Source organism: Felis catus, chromosome A2 (assembly GCF_018350175.1).
Source record: "Felis catus isolate Fca126 chromosome A2, F.catus_Fca126_mat1.0, whole genome shotgun sequence".
In the NCBI taxonomy this organism is placed as follows: Eukaryota; Metazoa; Chordata; class Mammalia; order Carnivora; family Felidae; genus Felis; species Felis catus.
Window position 1 is genome coordinate 156007237 of NC_058369.1, and position 24570 is coordinate 156031806.

Consider the following 24570-nt stretch of genomic DNA (forward strand, 5'->3'; position numbering starts at 1 on the left):
TTACTGCTGCTGCCCGTTACAAAGTTCATCTCAAAGTATTTAAAGTAGACAGAGCAAGGATCTTCACCGAAATAATCTCTAACGGGAAACGCGTGACTTTCCTTCCCCCTCCTCCCTCCTGTTGGGTGGTTTCCAATCAAGGATTTCCTCCTGAGGTCTTGCTATCGGTGGCTGCATCAGCACACGTCCTACAGCCCCTTCTGACCTCAGGAGCAGAGCTTTGTGCCCCCTTTTCCCTCCCCAACATATGCCTTGATTTTTCACCCATTCCATCCTCTCATCAGCATAGACACGAGCCCTAGTTCTAGCTGGGAAGTAAAAAGGAACTTTGTCTCAGGAAGAAAGGCAAGAATCCAGGGGTACGTGGCGCCTCCCCTCCCCACCTTCCCTCTACAGAACCATTTCCTTGGCGGGGGGGGGGGGGGTCACCAAATGCCAGAGAGGGAAGAAACCTCAGAAGATTATTTGGTTCAGCCTCCAAACACCAGAAAAGGAAATAGCTTCTATTGATTTTTGGTCTTAAATGGTCTTAAATAATTTTAAAACCACCTAGGGTGAGAGTATGCACGAAGCAAAAGGAGAGTCAGGATAAAGAAACCTGGGGCAGGAAGAAATCAATCCTGGTGATTTCAAGTCAGCCCTCAACCAATCCATGGCTGAATTCCGATGCATTAATTTCAAGTGGAAAAACCCTTCCAGTTCATAGACTCTGTATCGTATTACCCTGGGCAGCGGTGTGAGGAGGGAGCACTGACCCTGGAGACTTGGCTGGCCTCTGGGCTCTGACCTCTCTGCTCCGTGAATTCAGGGCATCTTCTCCTGCCCAACCCCCCCGCCCCCACCGCCCCGAGCCATTACCATGATGAGCAGCGTCAGAAGGATTAGAGACCAGGTCCCCGAAACCCCCCCGCATAGTGGGGACCCAGTAAGTGGTGGGTGTTATGGTTCCTATTCCTGCTTGACTCTTTTCTTTTAAGAAACAGAGGGGCGCCTGGGTGGCGCAGTCGGTTAAGCGTCCGACTTCAGCCAGGTCACGATCTCGCGGTCCGTGAGTTCGAGCCCCGCGTCAGGCTCTGGGCTGATGGCTCAGAGCCTGGAGCCTGTTTCCGATTCTGTGTCTCCCTCTCTCTCTGCCCCTCCCCCGTTCATGCTCTGTCTCTCTCTGTCCCAAATATAAATAAATACGTTGAAAAAAAAATTTTTTTAAAAAGAAACAGAATTCACAGCAGATGGCCACAGACTGACTTTTCCCTGAAAACCACAAGCAGGTGAATCACCAACAGCCGGGGAAGATTCTGCCAACGTGAGATTAATGAAATTAACCACAACTGCATTCCACTGACATCTGAGGGAACTCTGGGAAAGGATGCGGCAGTTAATCATTCTAAGGACCTCCTGGTTGGTTGGCAGAAAGCGCCCTCTCTTTGCCCTCTGAGCTGGCCGTGCTTAGGACTGCTCTTTGCATCTCAAAATTATGTCCCACATCTTCTGTTCTCACTCTACTTTGTCACTGCCCCTGTCACGGCTGGAGCCACTTACTATTTGCACAAGTCAGGGGACGTGGGCCGTGCTCCAAGCTGGGTCTCAGACACCACACCTAACCTTAATCCTGCCGTGCCCCCTCATGTCTGCTGTGGAAAAGAACGTGCTTGTACGGTGTGGACTTTTGGAGACTGTATGGAGATTAAAATTGGTGTGTGAGTGATCTTAAATACATAAACTTAGGGGCATTTAGACTCACTAAATGAAACAGGTGTTTAGATGTACTTTAGGTGGTGGCTAGAGGCTGAGGGAGGAACGGGTAGTAATTCATTCCTCATCAGGAAGAACAAAAAGGAAAAGAGGTTATCTCAAAAACTTCAGCTCTCCTCCCCTCAGCCTTCCCCTGTGCCCTCCTCAGCAGTCCAAAGCAAGCATACGCCACACAGGAATTATCTGCAGACCCCCCACGAAATAACTCAGGCTGGGGGGAATGTAGCAGTTTAAAGCAATTCTCTTACAGGGGCGCCTGGGTGGCTCAGTGGGTTAAGCCTCCGACTTGGGCTCAGGTCATGATCTCACGGTTTGTGAGCTCCAGCCCTACACCGGGCTCACTGCTGTCAGGGCAGACCCGCTTCAGATCCTCTGTCTCCCTCTCTCTCTCCGCTCCTCCCCTGCCTGTGCTCTAAAATAAATAAACATTAAATAAAAATGAGGTGAATCTCTTATAAAGAAACAGCCCCAACGATTGTGTCCAAAGCTTTACCTGCTGCAGGCTCACACAAGTGGGCAGAAAAAAAAAATAAAACTTAAGAATCGAAGGCTTGAATAATGGGTTGATCACAATGAAAAAGCAAGATTCTGGCTGCCAAACCCTCCCACCTGGCTTGCATAGTAAGCATCTGGGCCTGGTGTCAATAGCAGCTTTGTAGCCCAGATGGCCAGAACTGCCATCCCAGGGCTCCCTGCTCCAGAGAGAGACTGAGTGTGTGAGAGTGAGTAAAGAGAGAAAGAGAGCGCGCACGCGCCTCTACTGCACTTGAACCTGAGGCCCCGGTCCTCACGTCATTTGTAGATACGACCACCATAATTTTCAAACCATGAATCCAATGAAAATCGCATGCATTACGCCTCTACCCTCTTCTCTGATCCCTCCTACAGATGCCCAACCCAAAACTTGTATCCACAAGTATAAAAGAACTGCTCTCTCCCATTGTCATACACCAGCCTGAGAATCCCTAAGTGTATTCCCGCTGGAAGCATGTGCTCATGCACACGTCCACCCACACCCTCCCACACCCTCACCAGGACCCACTCCTCCCTCACACCCTCTTACATCCGCTTTCACCACAGGCCACTCACAACCTTCTCCGTCCCCCTCCCCCAGCCGCAAGGTGCACCACAACCGTGGATTTCTCTCCTCCCACATCTTCTCTCTCGCCCTCTCATGTGCACGCGTGCCAACAGTTACTTCCACCAGATGGGAAGCTGAATGAAATAGCCATGGGCTGGGCAGTAAATGACTGGGTAGGTCAGGGTAAAAGGGAGCGGCTCCTAGGGAACGAAACAGGACACAGGTGGAAGAAACACGGGGGAGTGGGTAGGTAGGCAGGCAAGAGAAAAAACTCCAATCTCTCCCACGTGAGAAGCTCTGTGATATGTTCTGATTTTTATAAAGAAGCCAGTAATTGCTTTACTATTTTTGGTATCAAAGGCTAAGGAAGGCAAAAGTCTTGGTGGACCAAGGTTACTAGCATTGTGCTCTAACCCAACTGAACAACATGGACCAAGATTAAAGAGTAACACATAGCAGATCAGCCTCAGTAGCAGAGTGAGGAGGACACGGAACTGAACCAGGAAACATGGTCTGGTCCTGTAATGTCTTCAGCTCACTGGGGAACTGAGAACTGGCATCTCACCTCTCCGGACAGCGACTGCCTCGACCACCAGATAAGGGACACAGCAGGAGCTCTGAGCCCTAGTGCTAACCTGTGAGGATCCAGGAACCTCAGCATTCATTCATTCCAACTCCTACATTAGGAGATGCACCATATTACTTTCACTTTATAGAGGTACTACCAGAGTATTTTTTTTTCCAGAGTACTTTTACAAGATGCAAAGAGACTTGTTGGACTGGGACAGGTGACAAAGGAGAGGCAGGTTTATGGGCAGGGAACAGCAGCTTTCAGAAAAAACAAAAACCAAAAGCAACCAAAGCTAAACACACATTCTCTCTCTCTTCCCCTGTCCTCTCTCCCACTCCTTCCCTTCCTCTCCACCCTCTGGACACAGTAAGGATGAAAAGTTGGGGGGCAGAGGTTCACACAGTGTGGGATACATTAGACAACTGAACTTAAGAGTCAAGTATGTGTTGGCTAGTTAATGTCTCTAAATTACTTAATCACCCTTGGTCTGCTTGTTCATGTATAAACTGGGTACAAACTGATCAAAATAGAGGGTTACAACTACATGAAACACCATCATAGTAAAATGCCTGCACAAAGAGTCCAAGGACCAGTTACAATCCCTTCTGTCCACACTAACCTTAATTTGAAAACATTACATACATACCCCCTTGTATGTATACTCCATATACATATACCCATCCAAATGATGTCACAGCTGGGACTGACAAGGCAGGGGGAGGGTCCCAGCTCTGCAGTGCTTTTTAATGTCATCAGCTGCATCTGTGGTTAGTGTAGGGCTTTCCTTTTCTCTTTCCCCTCCCTAGACTCTACTGCCAGTGCTATACCACTGCGGAATCGGACCCTGCCAGTGCTCTCTTGCCATTTCTTCTAGCTAGCCTTCAGCATTTCCCACAGTCCCATGCCTGCATCCATTTACCTGTAGGTGATGGGATAGGGGATAAGGAATATTATTAGTTACAAAGTATCCGTTTTTATTTACCAATAAAGACTGCTTTTGGTCAGAAACAGCAGCTTCTGAAATTACTGGTATCTAGGAGTCCCAACCATACGAGTCAACCCGCAGGTGTTAAAAGAGAAAAAGAATACCAGTATGCACCACATGCAGAAGGGGTTAGTACTCTTTCATGAAACTTGTTTCAGTTTCATTTGTATGCCTGTGAGTGTAGAGGTCGTGAAGTCAAATTTACTTCCAACAGTGGGTCACACACAATCAAAAAAGTTTGAACACCACTGGGATAAGGGCCAAGGAACAGACAGGAGGCTGAAAGGCCTAGTCCCTCCACCAACTATTTTTCTATTCTGTGCCATTTCTTCCTGCATCTTTGCTGCTTTATCATCCTGGACCCTAGGTCAGTTACCCGGCCTGGACGCTATCTTCTGCCACCTGAAGATCCCAGGCCTTTCTCCTCCCACCCCACGGCCACCCATCAGGTTCTTGTGAATGAGTTCTACAGCTCCTCCCTGGAGGATCACGAAGAAGTTCTTTCCATTCACTACCAGGCGCTCTTCATTCCAGGACTCCCCTCGGGGAATTAGGGTCAGAAATATCTGGGTTTCCAAAAACCCCAGAACCACGAATACGGCACTCCTTCCTTCAATGCTGAGAGCTGATGAGCTCGGGCTTGAGGCCCCGCAGCAACCACCTGAGGCTTTCCCAGAGAGTGTATTTACTCACTTCTGAACCCCCACGAAGTCTTTCACCACTCACTTGGACACTTCCTTCCTGGTTAATTAGGCTCAAGATTATTTTAGATAACCCTTTAATTCTCCACACAAACCATCAAGAGTCTACCTGAGGAGGCTTCTCCTTTAATCCGCCTCCAGTTTAATCCCTCAGTCCTATCCCTTAATGCTCCCGGCACTAATTCCTCAAAATGATGCTGCCAGAGCAAGTGAACTTGGCCGCTTGGAAAGTTACCGTGCCGGGAGTGACGGGGAGCGAGGGCGGGGAAGCAGAAAACCTGGAAGTTCAGTACAATCTGTTTCAGGAGTTCACCTGGGGGGCGTTTCTCCTCTTGATGGGGAAAAAAATTAAAAAAAAAAAAACACCTTTCAGCAGAGCCAGAACACAAAAGGCAGCGCGCCGCGGCCGCCGATCCTGCAGCACCGGAGAAGTGCAAACAGGGCTGTGGGGACCCGGGCGCGGACCGCGGATCTGCCGGGAGGCCGCGCGGGACGGGAAGGAGAAGGGGGTCGGGGGGACTCCGCGAACAAAGCCCCGCGCGTCCCGCGCCCGGACCTCGCGGGGGCACTCTGGCCGCTCCGAGCGAGCGGGGGCGGCGGGGTGGGGGGTGCAGGTGTGTGGGTGAGGGTGCGCGCGCAGCGAGCCCCTCCCCCGCCGCCCCCAAAGCCCCGGGGTGCGCGACCCTCTCCCGGCCCCCGGAGCGGCGGCTCTCACCCGAGCGGGGGTCGAAGGTGACCACGAACACGGCCACCACCTGGTCCTCCTCCACGTCGCCCAGCTCCAGGCGCCCGGGCTGCAGCAGCACCTCGGAGGCGCCCAGCTCCTCGGGCCCCCGCCTCCTGGCCGGCTCCGCGGCCGGCCGGCCGCCCCCGCCGCTGCCCCAGCCCCGGCCTCCGGCCTGCGGCTCCGGGGCCTGCGGCGGGGAGACGGCGGGGCCCTCGGCCCAGCGCAGCAGCGGCGCCGCGTCTCCCCGCTCCACCATGGCGAAGCGAGGAGGAGCCGCGGGCGGCGAGGGGCGGGCGCAGGGGCGGGCTGCGGGAACTCCCCTCGCCGGGCCGGGCCGGGCCGCCGCACCGCCCGAGGCCGCACCTGCCCCGCGCCGCCCCGCCCGCCGCCGCCGCCGCCGCCGCCCTCCCGCCGGGGCCGGCGCTCCGATCCAGCCGGAGGAGGCGTCCTCCCCACCGGCTTCGCCCAACTGCGTGCCTGGCTGGGATTCGCGGGTGCATGTGTGTGCCGGTGCACGGGAAACGTCTGGCGGCATGGACGCGCATCCACCTGGATCCGTCCACCTGTGCTGGGGTGAGGTGCCTTCTCACCTAGGAGTCCGTCGGATAACCGTACCACCGTGAATTTTTATACGCCATCATTCTTTTTGTAATCTCCCTGGTCATATGGACCATGACAGAAATGTGTTACATAATCCTGGAAGTGTGGCTGAAGCCTGCGCTGGGCTGGGAAGTGAAGCGGGAGAGGGAGCCTTGGCCGCCCCGGGGTTGTTGGGGCTTTGGATGTGGCCTGGCCTCCTGGAGCTGTGGGCTTGGGTGTGCTGCCTGAGGTAGTTTTGCGTGCAGAACCCAGTAGGCTGTTTCCTGGCCCCGGCCTTCCCTGGACCCTGCCTGGGGCTCATCCATTTCAGTGACTAAACCTCCAGAGAAGGTGGTGGATGGTCATTTACTTGCCCTTGGGCCCGGGAAGGGGAGGTTGAGCCAAATATACAAACGATGAAAGCAGTCCCCCTTCTGTAGGCTAAATGCCGCATAAATAGATAATGGTTATGTCATAGATTTTGGCTTGGAAACAGTAGCCCCGGGCAGTCATTTATTATCTCCTTAGGAAGAGGGGTTAAATCGTGTCTTCATTGTATCTCTGGCACCTAGGATAGGCTTCTTCTTCAGCACTGCCTGAGTGACACCCAGTGCACAAATCCACCAGGTCCTTCTGAGAGCAGGCGAACTGCTGGGGCTCCTCGAACCTTGGAGGAGTCGTGTCTGAACAGGTCTCTCTCCTCTCCTCATTCTTTCTTATTTTAACGGCTATTTCTTATTCCCACCTCCTCTGATTACTTAGCCAAGGGTTGGGGCATTCAAAATATAATTTCTAAATATAAAACGGGGGATTCATAGAAAGTCCTCGATTTCCAAAGCCATCAGCTTTTCTCTTTCTCCCCTAAGGGACTTCTTTTTCCTGATCTTTTGTGTGAACCCCGCCCAGAACGCCCTAGTCTAGTACCTTCAAGTTGTGTAAGTACCAAAAGTTGTGAATGTGTCAGGAAATAAACTCATAATCTCCATCCTATATATATTCAGATATATATATGCTATATATAATTTGCTATATGAACAAAAGACTAAAATGTCCAAACCTTAAACCTATAGAGCCTTTCCCACACTTATTAACGTATGTGTCCTAGTTCACCAGCCACCACGTCTATCTGCAGATTCCTAGTGCCCTGCATAACAGGTGCACAAGAAGCATTTGTCAACTAAGCAGATGAATAAAAGTAGAGACTTAACACCTCCGTACAACTGGCTCCTCCTGCCAGGCTTAACCTAGCATCTTGCACTTAACACGTGCTCAAAAATGTTAATGATGGTGATGACAGACCTCTTAACACATTCACAGTCTGAAAGGGCTCTACATCTGACCATCAGATTTATCTTCTCTGTATCTACTGAATTTCACGAAATGATAGGAAAAGAAACTAATTAAATTTAGCTATTAGAATAGCTCTGGTGGGAAAGGAGTGTGAAGGGCAAGAAGAAATGAAGGGCAGTCAGATTCAGGGACCCTAGGATGATGTTATATTTAAAAAAAATTTTTTTTACATTTATTTATTTTTGAGAGACAGAGCTCGCGAGCAAGCAGAGGAGGGGCAGAGAGAGAAAGAGACACACAATCCGAAGCAGACTCCAGGTTCTGAGCAAGCTGTCGGTGCAGAGCCCGACTTGGGGCTCGAATTCAGGAACCGCGAGATCATGACCTGAGCCAAAGTGGGATGTTCAACCAACTGAGCCACCCAGGCGCCCTGGATGATATTATATTTTAAAATGAGTTCCCCTAGAATGCCATATATCTCAATTTTAAAATAAAATTATTTTATTTTCCCAAATACTGAACATATCTACATTATATATCTATAAGATATAAAACACGTAATGTATATAAAATGTAGTATATAAAAGTGATTTTGATCTATAATCTCACCACTGGGTTGGCCACTGTTAAGATTTTGCTTATCTTTTTTTCGCTAGTTCTCGGGTGCAGCTTCTCACTTGCTAGCATTGCTATGGTGACTCCTAATTGCTGCCAGCCCCACTGAGATCGAGTTCTCACCGAGGAGATTTGTGTTTACTTTTGCCGGCCTTCTGCAGGCACAGCCAACCAGAGAGTACTTTGAGTTAAGTCCTGTGCTTGAGGTTCTCTGGACCGTGCTGGTAGTGTGAATTCAAAACGCAAGCTAGTGCAAACACCGGCTGATAGTGCAAATTCTTGGGCGACATGTTTTTCTTCCCTCCAGCCAATGACAAAGCAGAGACAAGTTTCCCTACCTGGCCCTGTCCATGTGGAAGGTTTATTTGCCACAGGTGTATATGGGGTATCGTGCTCGACTCCTCACCTGGGGCATTTTAAAATTCTTAGTGGCATGTAAAAATAATGCTGTATCTTAAAATACATGATATAATGAAAAGTTTTCCATGTTTATGTTGAAATCATACCATACATCAATTTTGTATTTTTTTCCCTTAACATCGGACCGGGAACATTTTCCTATCCTTTTAGCAACTTTTTGTATGCATCATTTTAATGGTTCCCATTGTATGTATGTTTGAAAATTTACTTAACCATTTTCTCCTTGTTGGACACTCAAGCCCTTCCCCCTTTCATGGTGCCTAAAGTGTTGGCCGAATTTCACTGAAGTAACACTACCTATTATATGCCGACCCTGCACACAGTGATGGGGCAGCCAGGAAGGAGGCAGATATCGCTTCTCATCAGGCTTATAGCCTAGCAGGGAAGGCAGCTATCAGGCAAGAAATGAAATATAGAAGGAGGGGGGACAGGGCAGATACAATCAGCTTTTCGGGTTGTTGACTTATGTATGACAGATTTCCAGAGGCAGCAATATTGGGTTAAAATGTATTTGTGTTTTTAAGGTTCTCGATAATACTGCCAAATTGTTGATTCATGGGTATGTAAGGGTATCCATTTCATTTTGTCGTAATTAGATATTGCCGTTTAAAGCACTTTTTGCCAATTTGTCAGATGAACATGGCATTTTATTTTTTTATTTTTTTTATTTTTTTTAATTTTTTTTTTAACGTTTATTTATTTTTGAGACAGAGAGAGAGCATGAACGGGGGAGGGGCAGAGAGAGAGGGAGACACAGAATCTGAAACAGGCTCCAGGCTCTGAGCCATCAGCACAGAGCCCGACGCGGGGCTGGAACTCACAGACCATGAGATCATGACCTGAGCCGAAGTCGGACGTTCAACCGACTGAGCCACCCAGGTGCCCCAAACATGGCATTTTAAAACGTTTATTTATTTTGAGAGGGTGGGGGGCAAAGAGAGAGGGAGAGAGAGAATCCCAAGCAGGCTGTATACTGTCAGTGCAGAGCCTAATGTGGGGTTTGAACTCACAAACCATGAGATCATGGCCTGAGTACCCAAGGTGTCCCATGGCATTTTGTTTTTAAGTTAACATTTATTGACTGAATCTAATCATGTTTTCAAAATATATGTTGGTGATTTGTGTTTTGGTGTATTGTCTGTTCATGATGCCTTTTCCTCACTTTTGGGGTCTTTATGCTCTTGCTATCATTTTACGTGAGGTTTTTATATAGTAAGAATAGTAAGAATATTAGTCTTTTGGCACAATTTTTGTTAATATTACAAATATTAACAAATTGTAACAAATAAATGTTATAATTTACTGTATGATTTCAATGCTGCTTAATTGCTTTATGAAATTTAGAGGTTCTAAATTTTGTGTTGTCAAGTTTATCACTTCTTTTGTGATTTCTTTTTTTTTAACTTTTTAAAAATGTTTTTATTTTTTTTTGAAGGAGAGAGAGAGAGAGAGAGAGAGAGACAGAGCATGAGCGGGGGAGGAGCAGAGAGAGAGGGAGACACAGAATCCGAAGTAGGCTCCAGGCTCTGAGCTGTCAGCACAGAGCCCGATGTGGGGTTCAAACTCACAAACTGTGAGATCATGACCTGAGCCGAAGTCGGACGCTCAACCGACTGAGCCACCCGGGGGGCCCCCACTTCTTTTGTGATTTCTTATGTTGCTTTAACATTTAGAAAGTTGGTCCCCACCCAGAAGTTTTTTCAATATTCACTTTTATTCTTTTAGTTATTTATATGTTGATTTCTTATGTTGACTTTTGATTTCTTAATCTAATCCATGTTTATATTGATACGTGATATGAAGTGAGAGTCTAAAATTTTTATTGACTAGTTAATAATTGCTACACCACTTATTGAATAATTCTTTCAATTCCTATGATTAATAATTCCCTTTGAAATTACAATATTATATTCCTGATATTTACTAATTTATGTATTCTTCACCACTGATGTGACTATTCTTACAAGTTTTATAAGTTTTAATTTTTTTTTGAGAGGTAGTGTTCTCTACCCTTAAAAAAAATCTTCAGCTATTTCTTTGACAGTCATTTTCCCAGGTAAGGAACAGGTTACACTTCCTCCGTGACCAGACTGCATAGTTAGTTGACTAGGGCGAATACTAGTGGTCCATACAAGAGTCCAGACTGTGGGACAAGCTGAGGTGTAAGAGGGTAAAATTAAGACTGTGAATAAAGGGCTTGAAAAAAAATAATCTTCCTATGGCCTAAGGAATATCTGTACCCTTCTCTGTCCCGTGAACTGAAGTCCCACCTGTCCCGAGGACCCAGAGCTCGGGGCATCCAGAGGCATCCTGGGGAACCTGGTCTGTTCCAGACTTCTGCCTTCTTAATATCTACCGTATACATTAGACCATATTAGCTATACGTCAGACCCGCCTGCACTGTTTCCTTCCAGATCGCCTGTGCTACAGGCATTTGTTGGTTTGACCCAAGCTGAAAGCATAATCAATCATGTACCACACAGGCTGAGCTCAGGTGGAGGCAGAAATGGTTATAGGGATTAATAAAATGAATAGATAGTCAAAATTACTAAGTTATTTAAAATCAACACATTCCTCCCTTTTAGGCCCCTGGAATTTGCCATGGAGTAGGAAACTTAAAATCTGAAACCTCTTAAAAGGTATTCATTCTGCAGTAGCATCCACATGAGGATACATCAGATGCATGCAGGGCCCGCACCTTGATTCAGAGCATCTGCTGTGCACCACACCCTCTTCCCGGTAATGAAAACAGAGCATCAAGGGAGAGTTAAGCCCCTGTCCTGATGGAATTTAGATTCTACTGGGGGTCGGATGGGGAGACACAATGTTTAAAATGAACCGTTAAAAAAATAAAGTAAAATGCACCATTAAATGTATAAATATGATGTAGTGGTAAGTGTGAGGAAGCGTGAGACAGGTTAAGAAGTCAGAGAATAGATGGTGGGAACTCTGTGGGTTGTCAAGGAAGCCTGTCTGACAAATGACCTTTGAGCAGACCCCCAGAGGAAGCCAGGGGCTGAGTGAGACACGCAGGGAAAGATGGTGGTGTCTGGAGGAACAGTGGGGAGTCTGGAGCCAGACAGGTTGTGGGGAGGGCGCTCTGGCCCCGTGGGCCACGGAGCAGGGCATGACTGTATTCCCAGTGAAATGGGAGGCCCTGGAGGATGGGAGTGCAGAACCGACCCTTTCAGGAGGACCCCTTGGCTACTGTTGCAGAACAGACTGAAGTGAGGCCAGCGGGAAAGCAGGGGGTGCCAGTAGGAGGCCAGGGGAACTGCAGGGATTTCTCCTAGACCGGAGGCAGGGGTGCGGAGAGAGCACGCTCAGCGTGTTTCCACTTACGGAGGAAGGAGACAACCGTGGGAGGAGCAGGTTTGGTTGGAGAGGTCGCGAGTGTGGGTTTGGCCATGTTAAGATGGAGATGCCCTATTGGACATCCAGAGGGAGGCTGGATTAGGGAACTGCAGAGCGGAGGTTCAGTTGAGAGGTCGTGATGCAGATATACATCGGGGGTCACTGGCTTGTGGAGGGTTCACAGCCGTGGGCTGCACGCTATTCCGACAAGAGAATGTGCACAGAGAAAAAAGCAGGGGAGACTGAGCCAAGGGACCTGCAGAGTTCAGAGGTCAGGAGGTACAGAGGAGTGGGCAGAGCGATTGAAGCACTTTATCGACCAGTTTGAAATATATATATAATTTTCATTTAAATTGTATTTATTTATTTGTTTATTTATTTATTTATGTATTTATGTATTTATTTATTTTAGAGAGAGTACACGAATGAGGGAAGGGCAGAGAGGGAGGGAGAGAGGGAATTCCAAGTGGGCCCCACGCCCAGCGTTGGAGCCTGATGCAGGGCTCAATCCCAAGACCCTGGGACCATGACCTGAGCCAAAATCAAGAGTGGGACGCTTCACTGACTGAGCCACCCAGGCGCCCATTTAAATTTTTAGATATTATTTTAACATTCTAATAAGCAGGTCTCCATTTGATTAAATAATCAATTTGCACACGGCACATACAGTGAGCAGCAATTTCCTTGTCCCCCAACCTTCCCGCACCCCTTCTCCCCGACTCAGAGGCTGCCACTTCTGACAGTTTCCGTCTTTACAGCTTCTGGGGGTTACCCTCTGTGGAAGAGCTTTAATTCTTCCCGATCACACTTCCCCCAAATCACTAAACGTTTGCTTTGTTTTGTTTTAAGAAGGTAAAACTTCAGTGTGGGGGTCTTGTAATTGGATCAGAAGCATGAAGAGGGGCTGGGAATGTTTGACCAAGTTACTAGCAACTTCTTGAGCCCAGTCCTGGGAGCAGAGAGATACTAAGTCAAGACCCGGATGCAGCAGATCCTGCTCTCTTCCGTTCCTACAAATTCCTTCCCGTAAAGCAGTGAGTGAGTGTGTGTGCGTGAGAGAGACACACAGATATCTAACCTCTGTGGTGGCAGGGATGGCCTTGGACTAGGTCACAAAGACAACCCATCTGGTCTAACTTTGGAGACTCTGGGACTGGCCAAGGGCCACATAAATTCTCCCAACTGTGGGTAATAGGGAACAGATCAGACTAATGAGTCTATACCGTAGTTTCAAAATATCTGCCCCTTAAAATATGGGTAGCACACCGACGGTCTCTAAGTTGTTGGGATGTCAGGTTAGCAATCTGTGCTTGTTCTAAGGAGAATCCCATGTCTTGTGAGTCACGTGTCTCTAACAGTTATTTTGACGGACATCTTCTATTTACCAAATGGGAAGTTCTGGTGAGAGAAGCAGTTTGTTAGAATCTGATTTATTCATCAGGTAGATTTATAGTCGATTTGAAGAGAATAGATTAATCTGAGGATTTTACTAATGGCACGAAAGTGTTCATGAGTGAAAGGACATGTTATCAGTGATTTGCTTTAAAATACTCCCACCCACCACCCCGAGACAACTGCAGATATAAATGAAGCAAGACTGTGTGAGTGCCCATAATTTTTGAAGCTACATTACTGATAAAACAAGTCTCCTGATACTGTATTTTCTCTACTCTCGGCATGCTTGGACATTCCTGCAGCTAAGCAAGAAGAAAAGTATTAATGAGGCTTTAAAATGAGCTCCAGGATGGGCCACCTGGGTGGCTCAGTCAGTTGAGCATCTGACTCTTGATTTTAGCTCAGGTCATGATCTCGCAGTTCATGAGTTCAAGCCCTGCATCAGGCACTGTGCTGACAGCATGGAGCCTGCTTGGGATTCTCTCCCTCTATCTCTGCCTCTCTCTCTCCCTCTCTCCCTCTCTCTCAAAATAAATAAATAAACATAAAAAAATAAAATAGAACGACCTCTAGGCTTTATCTTAGCCCACAATCTTTCCTTGGAATTCTGTTCTGCAGTCAAGGCTACTTAGTATAGTTGTATATGCACTTTGAAATGCAAAATTTGGTGGTGGCGAAATATAAAGTATTGTTAATGATTTATGATTTATATAATTATCACTAGATTTACTGCGAAGTCAAGATAAGGTCCCCCTTCAAGGCTCCTGGCCTTGCTGACCGCCCTGGGCTGCTAGAGGAGTCAGGAGCATCTGAAACCTCATGCTGCAATGGGCCCACACCCAGGGCAGCTGCTCCAGTCTGCACCTCCTGTCACTGCTGCCGATAGATTTGTCCTGGGAGCTGGTGACATATGATATACGACATACGATGAACTGATTCTGCTTTTCTCTAAGTTACTGCAAACTTTCCCCTTCAGGGACAAAGCAACACTTCCGGTTGTGATGAGAGACTGAGCAAGATAAGGACAAAGAAGACCATGGGGCTGGAGTGGGCAGGGACCTTAGAGATACTGTTGAGTCTGCTGGTGTCCTCAGCCAGTGGGAGAGCAATCCTCCCTGAGTCGACAGGCCCACAGGCCCTAGTCTGAGCATGCTGATGGCGACACTGTTGCCTCACAGGGTCTGTTCTGGTGATGAAGGCCAACTTTCCCCTCTATCACCCTGGAGTTCCCTCAGATTTGCCTCTAGTCTTCAGAGTCCAGGCCCAACAGGCTGGAGCCCCGGAAAGTTGCTTTCAGCCTTAGCCCTCCTCAGGTGTTCACTTCCTGTCCTGGAGCCTGCCAGCTTCCCAGAAAGCCTCAGGGCAAAAATGTCCCTTTCTTGCTTGGGAAGCCAGACCTCCCAAGGGTTCCCAATGGGGCAGTCTCATTAAATATACCATAACCCAACACCGGTAATTTTTCAGAGTCTGGAATGACTCAGTCTTAATTCAGTCTTCAATAAATAATGTGCTAGAGAGCTTTCGCTTTGGCTTGTTCACGCATTGTTTGCAATTCTCCCTCCTGAGGGAACAATGAGGCCAGCATGTCCTTCCTTGAAGCCATGGACTCCCAAATATCTCATTTTCCATGGGCTTAGCTTTACTTTTGCAAAGGAACAGGCTACCCCGAAGGTGAATACGATTTTCCACCTCTTCTAAACTGATCTGAATGGACAGACTTTCCTGCTTCTGTTCTTACCAGTGGTGTTTCAAAGGCCTCAGCACCAAGGTTTGGTCAGAGTGGGGCTCTGGGTCGAGACACTTTCTCGTCACTCAGCAGTGGGAGAGAGAACTTCTTCCAAGCACAGGGTTTAGGGATCTTAGCCCTGGGATGCAAAGCTGGCTCCTTCCTTTTACATCTCATTCCTGGGAACACTGCTTTCCTCTAGTGCAGGAACCCCTGGTACGGTAAGAAAAATATTCAAACTTCTAAAAAGTAAAACACTGAGTTATTTATTTATTTATTTATTAATAGTTCTCTCCTTTTTTTAAAAAAAATGTTTATTCATTTTTGAGAGAGAGAGGGAGAGAGCAAGTGCAAGCTGGGGGATGGCAGAGAGAGACAGAGAGGGACAGAGGATCTGAACCGGGCTCTGTGCTGACAGCAGAGAGCCCAATGCGCCCAATGAGCTCAAGCTCACAAACCGCAAGATCATGACCTGAGCCAACATAGGACACTTAACTGACTGAGCCACCCAGGAGTCCCTATTTATTTATTTAAGTTTATACATTTATTTTTAGAGACAGACAGAAAGTGTGCGTGCAAGAGACTGCAGGGGAGGGGCAGAGAGAGAGAATTCAAAGCAGGCCCTGCACCATCAGCACAGAGCCCCACATGGGGTTTGAACTCACGAATCCTGAGATTGTGACCTGAGCCGAAATTGAGAGCCAGACACTCAACCGAGCCACCTAGGCGCCCCAAACACTGAGTACTTTAAAGAAAGCTAAGATACATGAATTTATTTTCCCAAGTACAAAGCCTACTCAAAAACAATTTAAGGAACACCCACTATGTGTCAGGCATTCCCTTCTTGCCACAGATTACCTGGGTTCCCCTTTTGACACGTCATCTCATGATGTGAAGTTCTTTGCCCGGGATAGCTGCCTAGGGTATCAGCATGCAGTGAGGCAAAGATGGGATTTCTTATAAAGGGCAGAAACTGAGAACAAAGAGTAAGAACACCCCAAATAGTGAGGCTGTGGGCCACCAAGGTCAGCAACTTCCCAGTTCTCATTGTCCTACTTTCCAAGTTGGGAGCATCTTTTACATTTTTTTTTTCAACGTTTATTTATTTTTGGGACAGAGAGAGACAGAGCATGAACGGGGCAGGGGCAGAGAGAGAGGGAGACACAGAATCAGAAACAGGCTCCAGGCTCCGAGCCATCAGCCCAGAGCCCGACGCGGGGCTCGAACTCACGGACCGCGAGATCGTGACCTGGCTGAAGTCGGACGCTCAACCGACTGCGCCACCCAGGCGCCCCGGGAGCATCTTTTTTGTACTTGTTATTATGCCTTTCTTATTCTCAAGCCTTAGCACGATCATTTGCCCGAGGGACAATACATGACAGTGACAGGTGAATGGCACAAGTTTCTAACAAAGTCGCCGCTGATGACATGGGGCCCAAAGCATCACGAAGGCACAGCTCCCTCCCCAGGTAAATAGTGTGGTCAGAAATAAGGGTGAGAACTCTAGCAAGGCCAAGAGGAAAGGGGGAGGTGGTGATGGTAAAGTACAACTTGGTCTGTCTAGTTAGCACCCCATAAAACAGCCGCCCGGTGACCTGCCTGCAGGCCTGTGATATGCTCAGAGTGCTTTGGGCAAGTCCTATCCTGCTTCAGAGCAGAGCCAGCCTCCAGCTGGCCTGGACAGGCAAGAATGACCGGCCGAGGCCTGAGATGGGAATACTGGTCAACATCAAGACTGTAGGGAAGGAATAGTATCACACGACCTGCCGATTTGTGAACAAGAAACTTGCTCCTCAACCCAGAATCTCAGTTAATAGCTATTTATTTCCTTATAACCTGAGTCCTCCTTCCCCTGTTGATGACTTCAATGTCTCTGACCCCTCTGAGATGGTGAAAACCCGAGAAAGGGCAGCCGTGAGCTTCTGTATGCCATGGGCAATACTATTTCCCCTGTGGAATGATTTGGGAAGGTTTGCATGGGTGGTTGTGAGCTAGGGAAGGGCAAAGGATCGGACGTTGTGCCCACCTATAAAAAGCTGGAGCAGAAGAAAGCTTTTAGCTGGAAAAATACTTTCACATCCTCCCAGTTAGTTTCACTTGGATTAACACCCCTCATGGGTTCGGGTCAGAAATGGGAAAGACCCAGAGAGGAGAAAGGTGTGGAGGGATTGATAGAGAGGAAATGGAAGAGAGGTGATGGGCAATGAGAAGCCAAAGACTGTAAGAGAAGAGAAATTAAATTTGTTTTGGTCGAGATCAAACTACCCCCAGCACCTCTCTCTTTGGGCCCACGTTTATCATGTAGATAATTCCACGTGTCCAGGACTTTCAGAGTGTCTCCCGAAGTCACAGGAGGGCTCATGTATATCATTTTCTTTTTTCATGGATTGCCTTTCACACGGTTTCTCCTTTAAAGTGATATCGGTGGCTTTTTTTTTCTTCAGATAGTTTTTTTACTTTTCCCATGGGGGCCTCTCTGAGGAAGAAATTAAATGATGTAGGTTAAAGAGTAAAAAAAAAAAAAATTTTTTTTTTTTTTTTTACAAAATAAGATATTTGGGGGCAAAGTAATTGCCATTTGCAAGTGATACATACCTGCTTCTATGTGTCACTGATCTTTCTAGGCTTTCTTTTTCAGTTTAAAAATTTGTCTTATTCCCTGAAAGTTTTAACTGCTGATACCTGGGGGCAGGTGGAGGATGTGAGATGCCTGAATTAGGGCAGGTGTGCCTGGCAAAAATCTAAGGCATCTCTCTGGTAGGGAGATGAACTCCAGCCAAGATAAGTTAGGAGACCATTTAAGGATGATTATGATATCCTGGTGATGCTGAGTTCTAATTAACTGCTGTTAGCCACTGGGTGGGGGGTGGGGGACAGAGGAGAGCATGATGTTTCTAAACGGTAGGTGGAAAAGAGTGAAAATCATTTCTTTCCGATAATGAGCTTGTTCCCGAATTGGCTAATGGGTATTTTTAAAGCCGTGCTAAATTAAAGGAATCCAACTATCTCACTAGTGTTTTGTAGCACACGGGTTCAGGGAGACTATGTGGGCTATCCAAAGGGGTTCTATACATAAATTGGACTTAATTGCTCTAAGAGACACTGGCGCTTTCTTTAATCAGAATGGAAATAAGGATAAGCTGAGGACTTACACATACGTGGTACTTAAGGGAGCAAACTAATGGTGTGCCTTTGTGTAGCTGTTAGTGGGCAGAAGGGAGGTTTGCCAGCTTACATATTTTTCTCCTCCTTGCTTCTGCAGCTCCTAGTGCTCCCTTCTGACAGGCCTCCCCGCCTGTGCCGTAGAGCTCTCTGCTGAGATGGATGACGGAGGTATTAACAAGGAACTGAAGCAGAAGTTAAACTTTTCCTACTGTGAAGAAGAGGGTGAGCATGAAGGGCAGGAGGAAGCACGAGAGAACAGCGAGGCCCAGAGCCAAACCCCAGACAAGTCTCAAGTTCAGGAGACAGAGGCAAAGTGCACCCCCCCCAGACCTTCCCTCAGTAGCACTCATGAAGTCAGTACATTTCAGGAAACAGACACGATGAGTCCCAATCAGGGTCTGAGGACTCCGGTGTCACACTCTCGCAAATGTCCTGAGACACCAGCCCAGCCAGATAGCAGGAGCAAGCCGCTGCATTGTGAGAGCCCCTTCACTCCCAAAGTAAGTAAGTTGTGGAGGAAAGGGGACCCAAGCCCCCAAGATCTGTGCTCCTTTGGTTCCGCTGATGGGGAAGGAGGATGCGTTCGTTTATGTGTATCTGGCAGATTTGCCTCACAGGCTATGTATCTCAATTACATATTAATTGGTGAAAATGAAGACGAGTTCAAAGTTCCCAGAAAACAGAACTAAATGCCCTGCTAGCTGTCTTCTCAAAACCATTGATATCAGCAACTATTTGGTGTAGGCCACAAATAAATCTTGGTGGGGAAAAAATTCCTGGCTGAAGAATATTGGAACCGGAAGGAATATTTTTATTTAAAAAAATTTTTTTTAATGTTTATTTATTTAAAAAACATTTTTTTTTAATGTTTATTTATTTTTGAGACAGAGAGAGACAGAGCATGAACGGGGGAGGGGCAGAGAGAGAGGGAGACACAGAATCGGAAACAGGCTCCAGGCTCCGAGCCATCAGCCCAGAGCCCGATGCAGGGCTCAAACTCACGGACTGTGAGATTGTGACCTGAGCTGAAGTCAGACCCTTAACCGACTGAGATACCCAGGTGCCCCAATGTTTATTTATTTTTGAGACAGAGACAGAATGCAAGTGGGTTGGGGCAGAGAGAGAGGGAGGCACAGAATCTGAAGCAGGCTCCAGGCTCTGAGCTGTCAGCACAGAGCACGACATGGGGCTTGAACTCACGAACCAAAAGATCGTGACCTGAGCTGAAGTCGGTCGGACGCTCAACTGACTGAGCCATCAGAAGGAATATTTTTAAAAATGTTTATTTATTTTGAGAAAGAGAGGGTGGGGCGTTTGCGCATGAGCGTGTGAGCACGAAGGAGGGGCAGAGAGAGAATCCCAAGCATGAACTGGAAGTAATATTAAGATCTAGAGCCCTAGTGCATTCTGCAAACGAGAAGATCAACGTTTTAAGAGTTGAACTGGCTTTTGGCTCGGCCAATGGCAGAGGCAGGACTAGAAACCTGATCTTTTGGTCTCAGTCTACTACTGTTCTTTCCATTACGCCAACCGGCTCTCCTTTTATGTAATTATTTACTAATATTTCCTAATAAAAGAGTGTTCACATTCACTGTTGGAACACATTCACATATCTTTGCTGCTGCTCTTCCCAGAAGGAAATCCTCCCCTCTCCTCGGACCCGTGAGAGACCAGCTCTTCTATGTGAGCAAAGAGGTAACTTGTTGATACTTCTCTATAAGCTGCGGAGGGCAAATAGGCAAAGGTCCCAGGTGGTTGGCTTCGTCCTTTATTCTTGCTGTGATTATTCTCCTGTTATGTCTACACGTCATTAAAATCAGGGTTGGGGCAGGGTTACCTCTGACAGACTAGTGCCATGGTGTGTGAGCCTCAGCACTGGTATTAACTCCGCTTTCTGCTGGCTCAGCTTGAGGTACTTAAGGCCATCAGAACAACATCCGCGCTTCTGTTTGTAGCACAGTTACTGTCAGCAGGTCTCTGCAGTTCCTACTGAGCGTGCACACCACGACTACCAGGGAGGACTAAGCTTCTTGACTGTATTTGTGGACAAACTGCTTTCATACGCTTCGGTGTCCATTGTGGGTTTTTCAATGGTCCCAACACCAATAATCCTTTTATTTTTTCCAGAAGGCAGTGTGGGCAAGGGGTACAAGACAGTCTCTGCCCTCAAAGTGCTTACAATCAGCAGAAAGACTGGGTGATATAGACACTGTATGACAGGTGCTTCCAGAGTGGTTTTGACGTATGTAAATTAGGTGGAGAGTGGGCTGAGTGGGAGAGTGTGAGCAAGACTACACAGGAAAGGAAATGGGACACGGTGTGTATGTTTCATTTCATTCACTCACTTAAAATGGAGCACGTTGATATTGGACCTTCTGCTGGAAAACCTTATTCACCGCAACAAAAAGTGCCCCAAAAATGAATACAGATAAACAACGGAAACAATAAAGTTCGGATCAGGCATGCTGAGAGAGGATTGGGAATTGAGTCTCAAGATCAGGAATGCCCTTCCTGAGAGCGGTCTTCAAGGATGAGCTGGAATGAACTAGGTAAAGACGGAAACGAGAACTGAACGCCAAGGGAAAAGCATCTACCAAGTTAAGAGGGAAAAGATCATGTCCCACCTAGAAATTGCATGTTGCTCAGTGACAGGGGCCTGTATGTGAGAGGGTGCAGGCAGGGAGGCCAGAGTAGGTAGCCAGGAGGTAGATCTACTTTACAAAAATTATTTTTAATGTTTATTTATTTTTGAAAGAGTGAGAGAGAGAGAGTGCAAGTGTGGGAGGGACTGAGAGAATCCGAAGCAGGCTCCAAGCTCTGAGCTGTCAGACGGAGTCTGATGTGGAGCTCGAACTCCCAAATCGTCAGATCATTACCTGAGCTGAAGTCAAGATGCTTAACTGACTGAGCCACCCAGAAACCCCCGAGATTTTATCTTGAAAACTTAGAGACAGTCATCAAATGGTTTTGATCAGAGGTCTTTTTGAAGAACTGACCGTCAGGTGAAGGCTGGCATGCTGTGGGAGAGACCTTGAGGCACAGCAGTATTTATGACAGATCGGCTAACAAAGGAGAAAGGCCTGAATTAGGTCAGTGGTGGACAGTGAGAAAGTGAGAGATGCTTAGGATTTGGTAAGTGACTTTGATGTGGGATTGTCGAGCTCAATGGTCAAGAAAGAATTTGAGACCTTTTATGCTGCGAAAAGGTGTTTTTATTACAGCTTGGGGCCAGGACCTGTGGACAGAAAGAGCTGCATTGTGATTGTGAGGAGTGACTGATTATATAGGGTTTTCCATCCTATGGAGGTGAAGGTGATGTTAGGGCTCCAGGAAAGGCCTATAGGAGTCAATAGGTTCCTGGAGATTTCTTATTGTGTTATTCTTGTAAATCATTAAGACAGTTACAAACTGTAGTGGAGTTTCATGTCCTACATGCCTGTGATCTTTATCAACTGCCCATTTGTTTTTCCCTTGCCTTTGTTCTTAGGCAGTTCCTAGTGCCTGAGGAATGTTACATATCCCACCTTAAGCGTGGAGAAGGTGGGAATTGCGAGGTGTCAGCTCGTGTTTTTCTGTCAGCTTGCTTTTTGTTTTCTCCTCATATCTTACCCTTAAGTCTTTAAGATTGTTGAAAACAGAAGGTCTCTTTCTAGCTTCTTCCTGCTGAATAGGGGCGTATAGATGTCCCTACCTATGGGCCAACACCGTTCAGTTGGGGAACGTACAGGGGAGTTACAAGGCAGAGGCAGCTTGGTCCAGTGTAGACAGCGAAGAAGTATCTCCATGGTTGGTAAAGAAGATCATCATTGTTTGAAGAGCAGTTTGGGATCTTGTACAGGTTCACAAGAGTAAGAAGGCATGTCAGTTTGTTCATTGGTTTTTCTGTGAAGGAGGTACAGGTTTTATTCTTGATATGAGCCCAGGAAGAGTATCCCTCTAATTTGACTACAGTGGGAGTATATAATATGACCCAATAAAGACCTTTCTATTTTTTAAAATAAGTTCATTTATTTATTTTGAGAGAGAGAGAGAGAGAGAGGGAGAGAGAACAAGCACATGTGTGCGCACATGAACAGGGGAAAGGGAAGGACAGAGAGAGAGGGAGACAGAGAATCCCAATCAGGCTCTGCACTATCAGCACAGAGCCTGATGCAAGCCTCAATCTCATAAACTGAGATCATGACCTGAGCTGAAATCAGGTGGACATTTAACCAAGTCTCCCGGGAGTCGGGGGGTAAGGGCGTGGGGGGGCGGGGCCTGGATCTTTCCATTTTGGATATAAGGCCCTGCTGTATTAGACTCCCAATCTTTTAAATAAATCACATCTCTGGGCTTACATGAGATGGACTTCCAGTTATAGTGAAATCAGGTTTTAGGAGCATGTGATCAGTATATTCATTAAGTAACTTATGAATTAAACCAGCCTTGAGTGAATAATTTAATAAAGTATTAGAATTTTCACCCAATAACCGGTCCACTATAAGGAATGGTCTTCTATACCATTCAAAGGGCTGAGTCCTAGAGGTTGTTTTGGTGCAGCCCTAATCCTGAGAAGTTCTACTCGTAAAAGAATATCCCAGTTTCCCTGGGTCTCTAGACTAAGTTTAGCAAGGTGTTGTTTCAAAGTATGATGAGCTTTCTCCACCTTTCCAGAGGGTTGTAGATGCCAGGCTGAATGTAGAAAACATTTAACTTTTAAAGTTCATGCTATTTGTTTGGTTACTTATGCAGTAAAAGGACTATTGTCACTTTGGAGGGATTGTGGGAGGGCAAATCTAGGAATAATCTCTTGCAACAAAACTTTGGTCACTTTTGTGGCTCTTTCCGTTGGACATGGAAAGGCCTCGATCCACCCAGTGAAAATCTCAACAAACACTAGTAGGAACTTCTAGCCTTTGCAAGGAGGCATTTGTGTGACCTCAAGCTGCCAGTCCTCTCCTGGATATGTTCCATGCCTTTCTTCTGATTTTGAAAGGGAGAGGGGTGTGGACGTACCTTCCAGATTTACTTGCATACAAATAGTACAATATTGGCAGACTTACTTTATTGTAGCTGTTAAATTCACTCCGTCAAATGTATTTTTAATTCAATGTTTTAAAGCATTTTTGCCCAAATAAGTAGCCTGGTATAAACCCTATATTACCTTCCATTGGTTATTTTTGGATATAAAGATTTTCCCCTCATTATTAACAAGTCAGTCCTGTGCATTTTTTTCAATATCCTCATTCCAGGGCTATGTGAATTTCTTGGTCTGAATAGACCTTAGCTTGCCTTTTGTTCTCTCATCAACTTGATGGAGAGGTTGAGGGGAAAATGAGGGATCTAGGGTCCTGTGAGGCTTCTGTCTTGTTTGAGTAGATGATATCTTGAATCAAGATAGTTGATGCTAGAGGACGTACAGGTCTGGAGAAAGCAGAGATGTCCTGTAAATCATTGGATAAATGAGTCTGGAGTGCAGGAAAACACACTAAATTGGAGATCTAAGTTTGGATGTCATTAGCATTTTGGAAGTTGTTGAAGCCTTGGGTGCAGATAAGCTCAAGTAGCCTGGGTGCCAGAGTAAGAAGAGAAGTGGTCCAAGTTAGGAATTCTGGAAATGCCATGATTTGAGGGGCAGAAAAAGAACAGAGCTTGAAAGGGAAACTGGAAGTGCTACTGAAGAATGCACACTTTGTGAGGAATATAGTTTGGATCAGAAGAGAGAGGGGGGACACTGATCAGCAGTGGTGTTATGCCAAGGACAAGAATGCCCAGGAAAGGAGCATTGGCCTAGTTCAGGCTTGCCCGAGAGATAGGACTAGAAATCATGTGAAGTGACTTCAGGTCACCATAAAGACTTCCTAGTGGAACTACCTGGAAATAGAAGAGCGTCCCAAGGAGGCTGTATGTCCCTGTGGCTAAATGCACTGAACACTAGTTGATGATCACTTGGTAGGAACACTGTAGGGGGGATTCAAGCATCAGGGGACTGATTGTACCAACTGGGCCTTGAAAGTCTTTCCAAGTCCTGAGACACTATGATGTTGTGTCTTGAAGGTGGGAGGTATTCCTCAATTTTTCTTCCCCTCTATCCTCTGTACCAGAGCTGTCACTTCTAGAATTAGCTATACTCCCTGGAACACATTTATACTCTCAATCTGGACATCTTTCTCCAGAAACTTTCAATCTGCTCTACTTTTAGGCAGAACTTTCTTTCATAAACCTTGTTC

General features: G+C 46.8%; 2 protein-coding genes across 7 annotated transcripts in view; one reads left to right on the forward strand and one right to left on the reverse strand.

Moving 5' to 3' along the window:
* DENND11 (DENN domain containing 11) overlaps positions 1–6116 on the reverse strand; it is a 55865-nt gene extending 49749 nt beyond the window's left edge. For 2 of the 4 annotated variants that reach the window (XM_023250637.2, XM_023250636.2), the window contains exon 1: positions 5806–6111. In XM_023250637.2, coding sequence (XP_023106405.1) covers positions 5806–6073 — 268 coding nt within the window. In that variant the 5' untranslated portion in view covers positions 6074–6111. Of the gene's footprint in view, positions 1–5805 lie in introns of all 4 variants that reach the window. The other 2 variants (XM_045052857.1, XM_023250635.2) reach the window with 2 other exon arrangements.
* A 12400-nt stretch (positions 6117–18516) lies between these two features.
* Positions 18517–24570, forward strand: part of WEE2 (WEE2 oocyte meiosis inhibiting kinase) — a 29063-nt gene continuing 23009 nt past the window's right edge. For all 3 annotated transcript variants that reach the window (XM_023250640.2, XM_045052863.1, XM_023250639.2), the window contains exon 1: positions 18517–18861. In XM_023250640.2, the coding sequence (XP_023106408.2) occupies positions 18517–18861 (345 nt within the window). The remainder of the gene's footprint in view (positions 18862–24570) is intronic.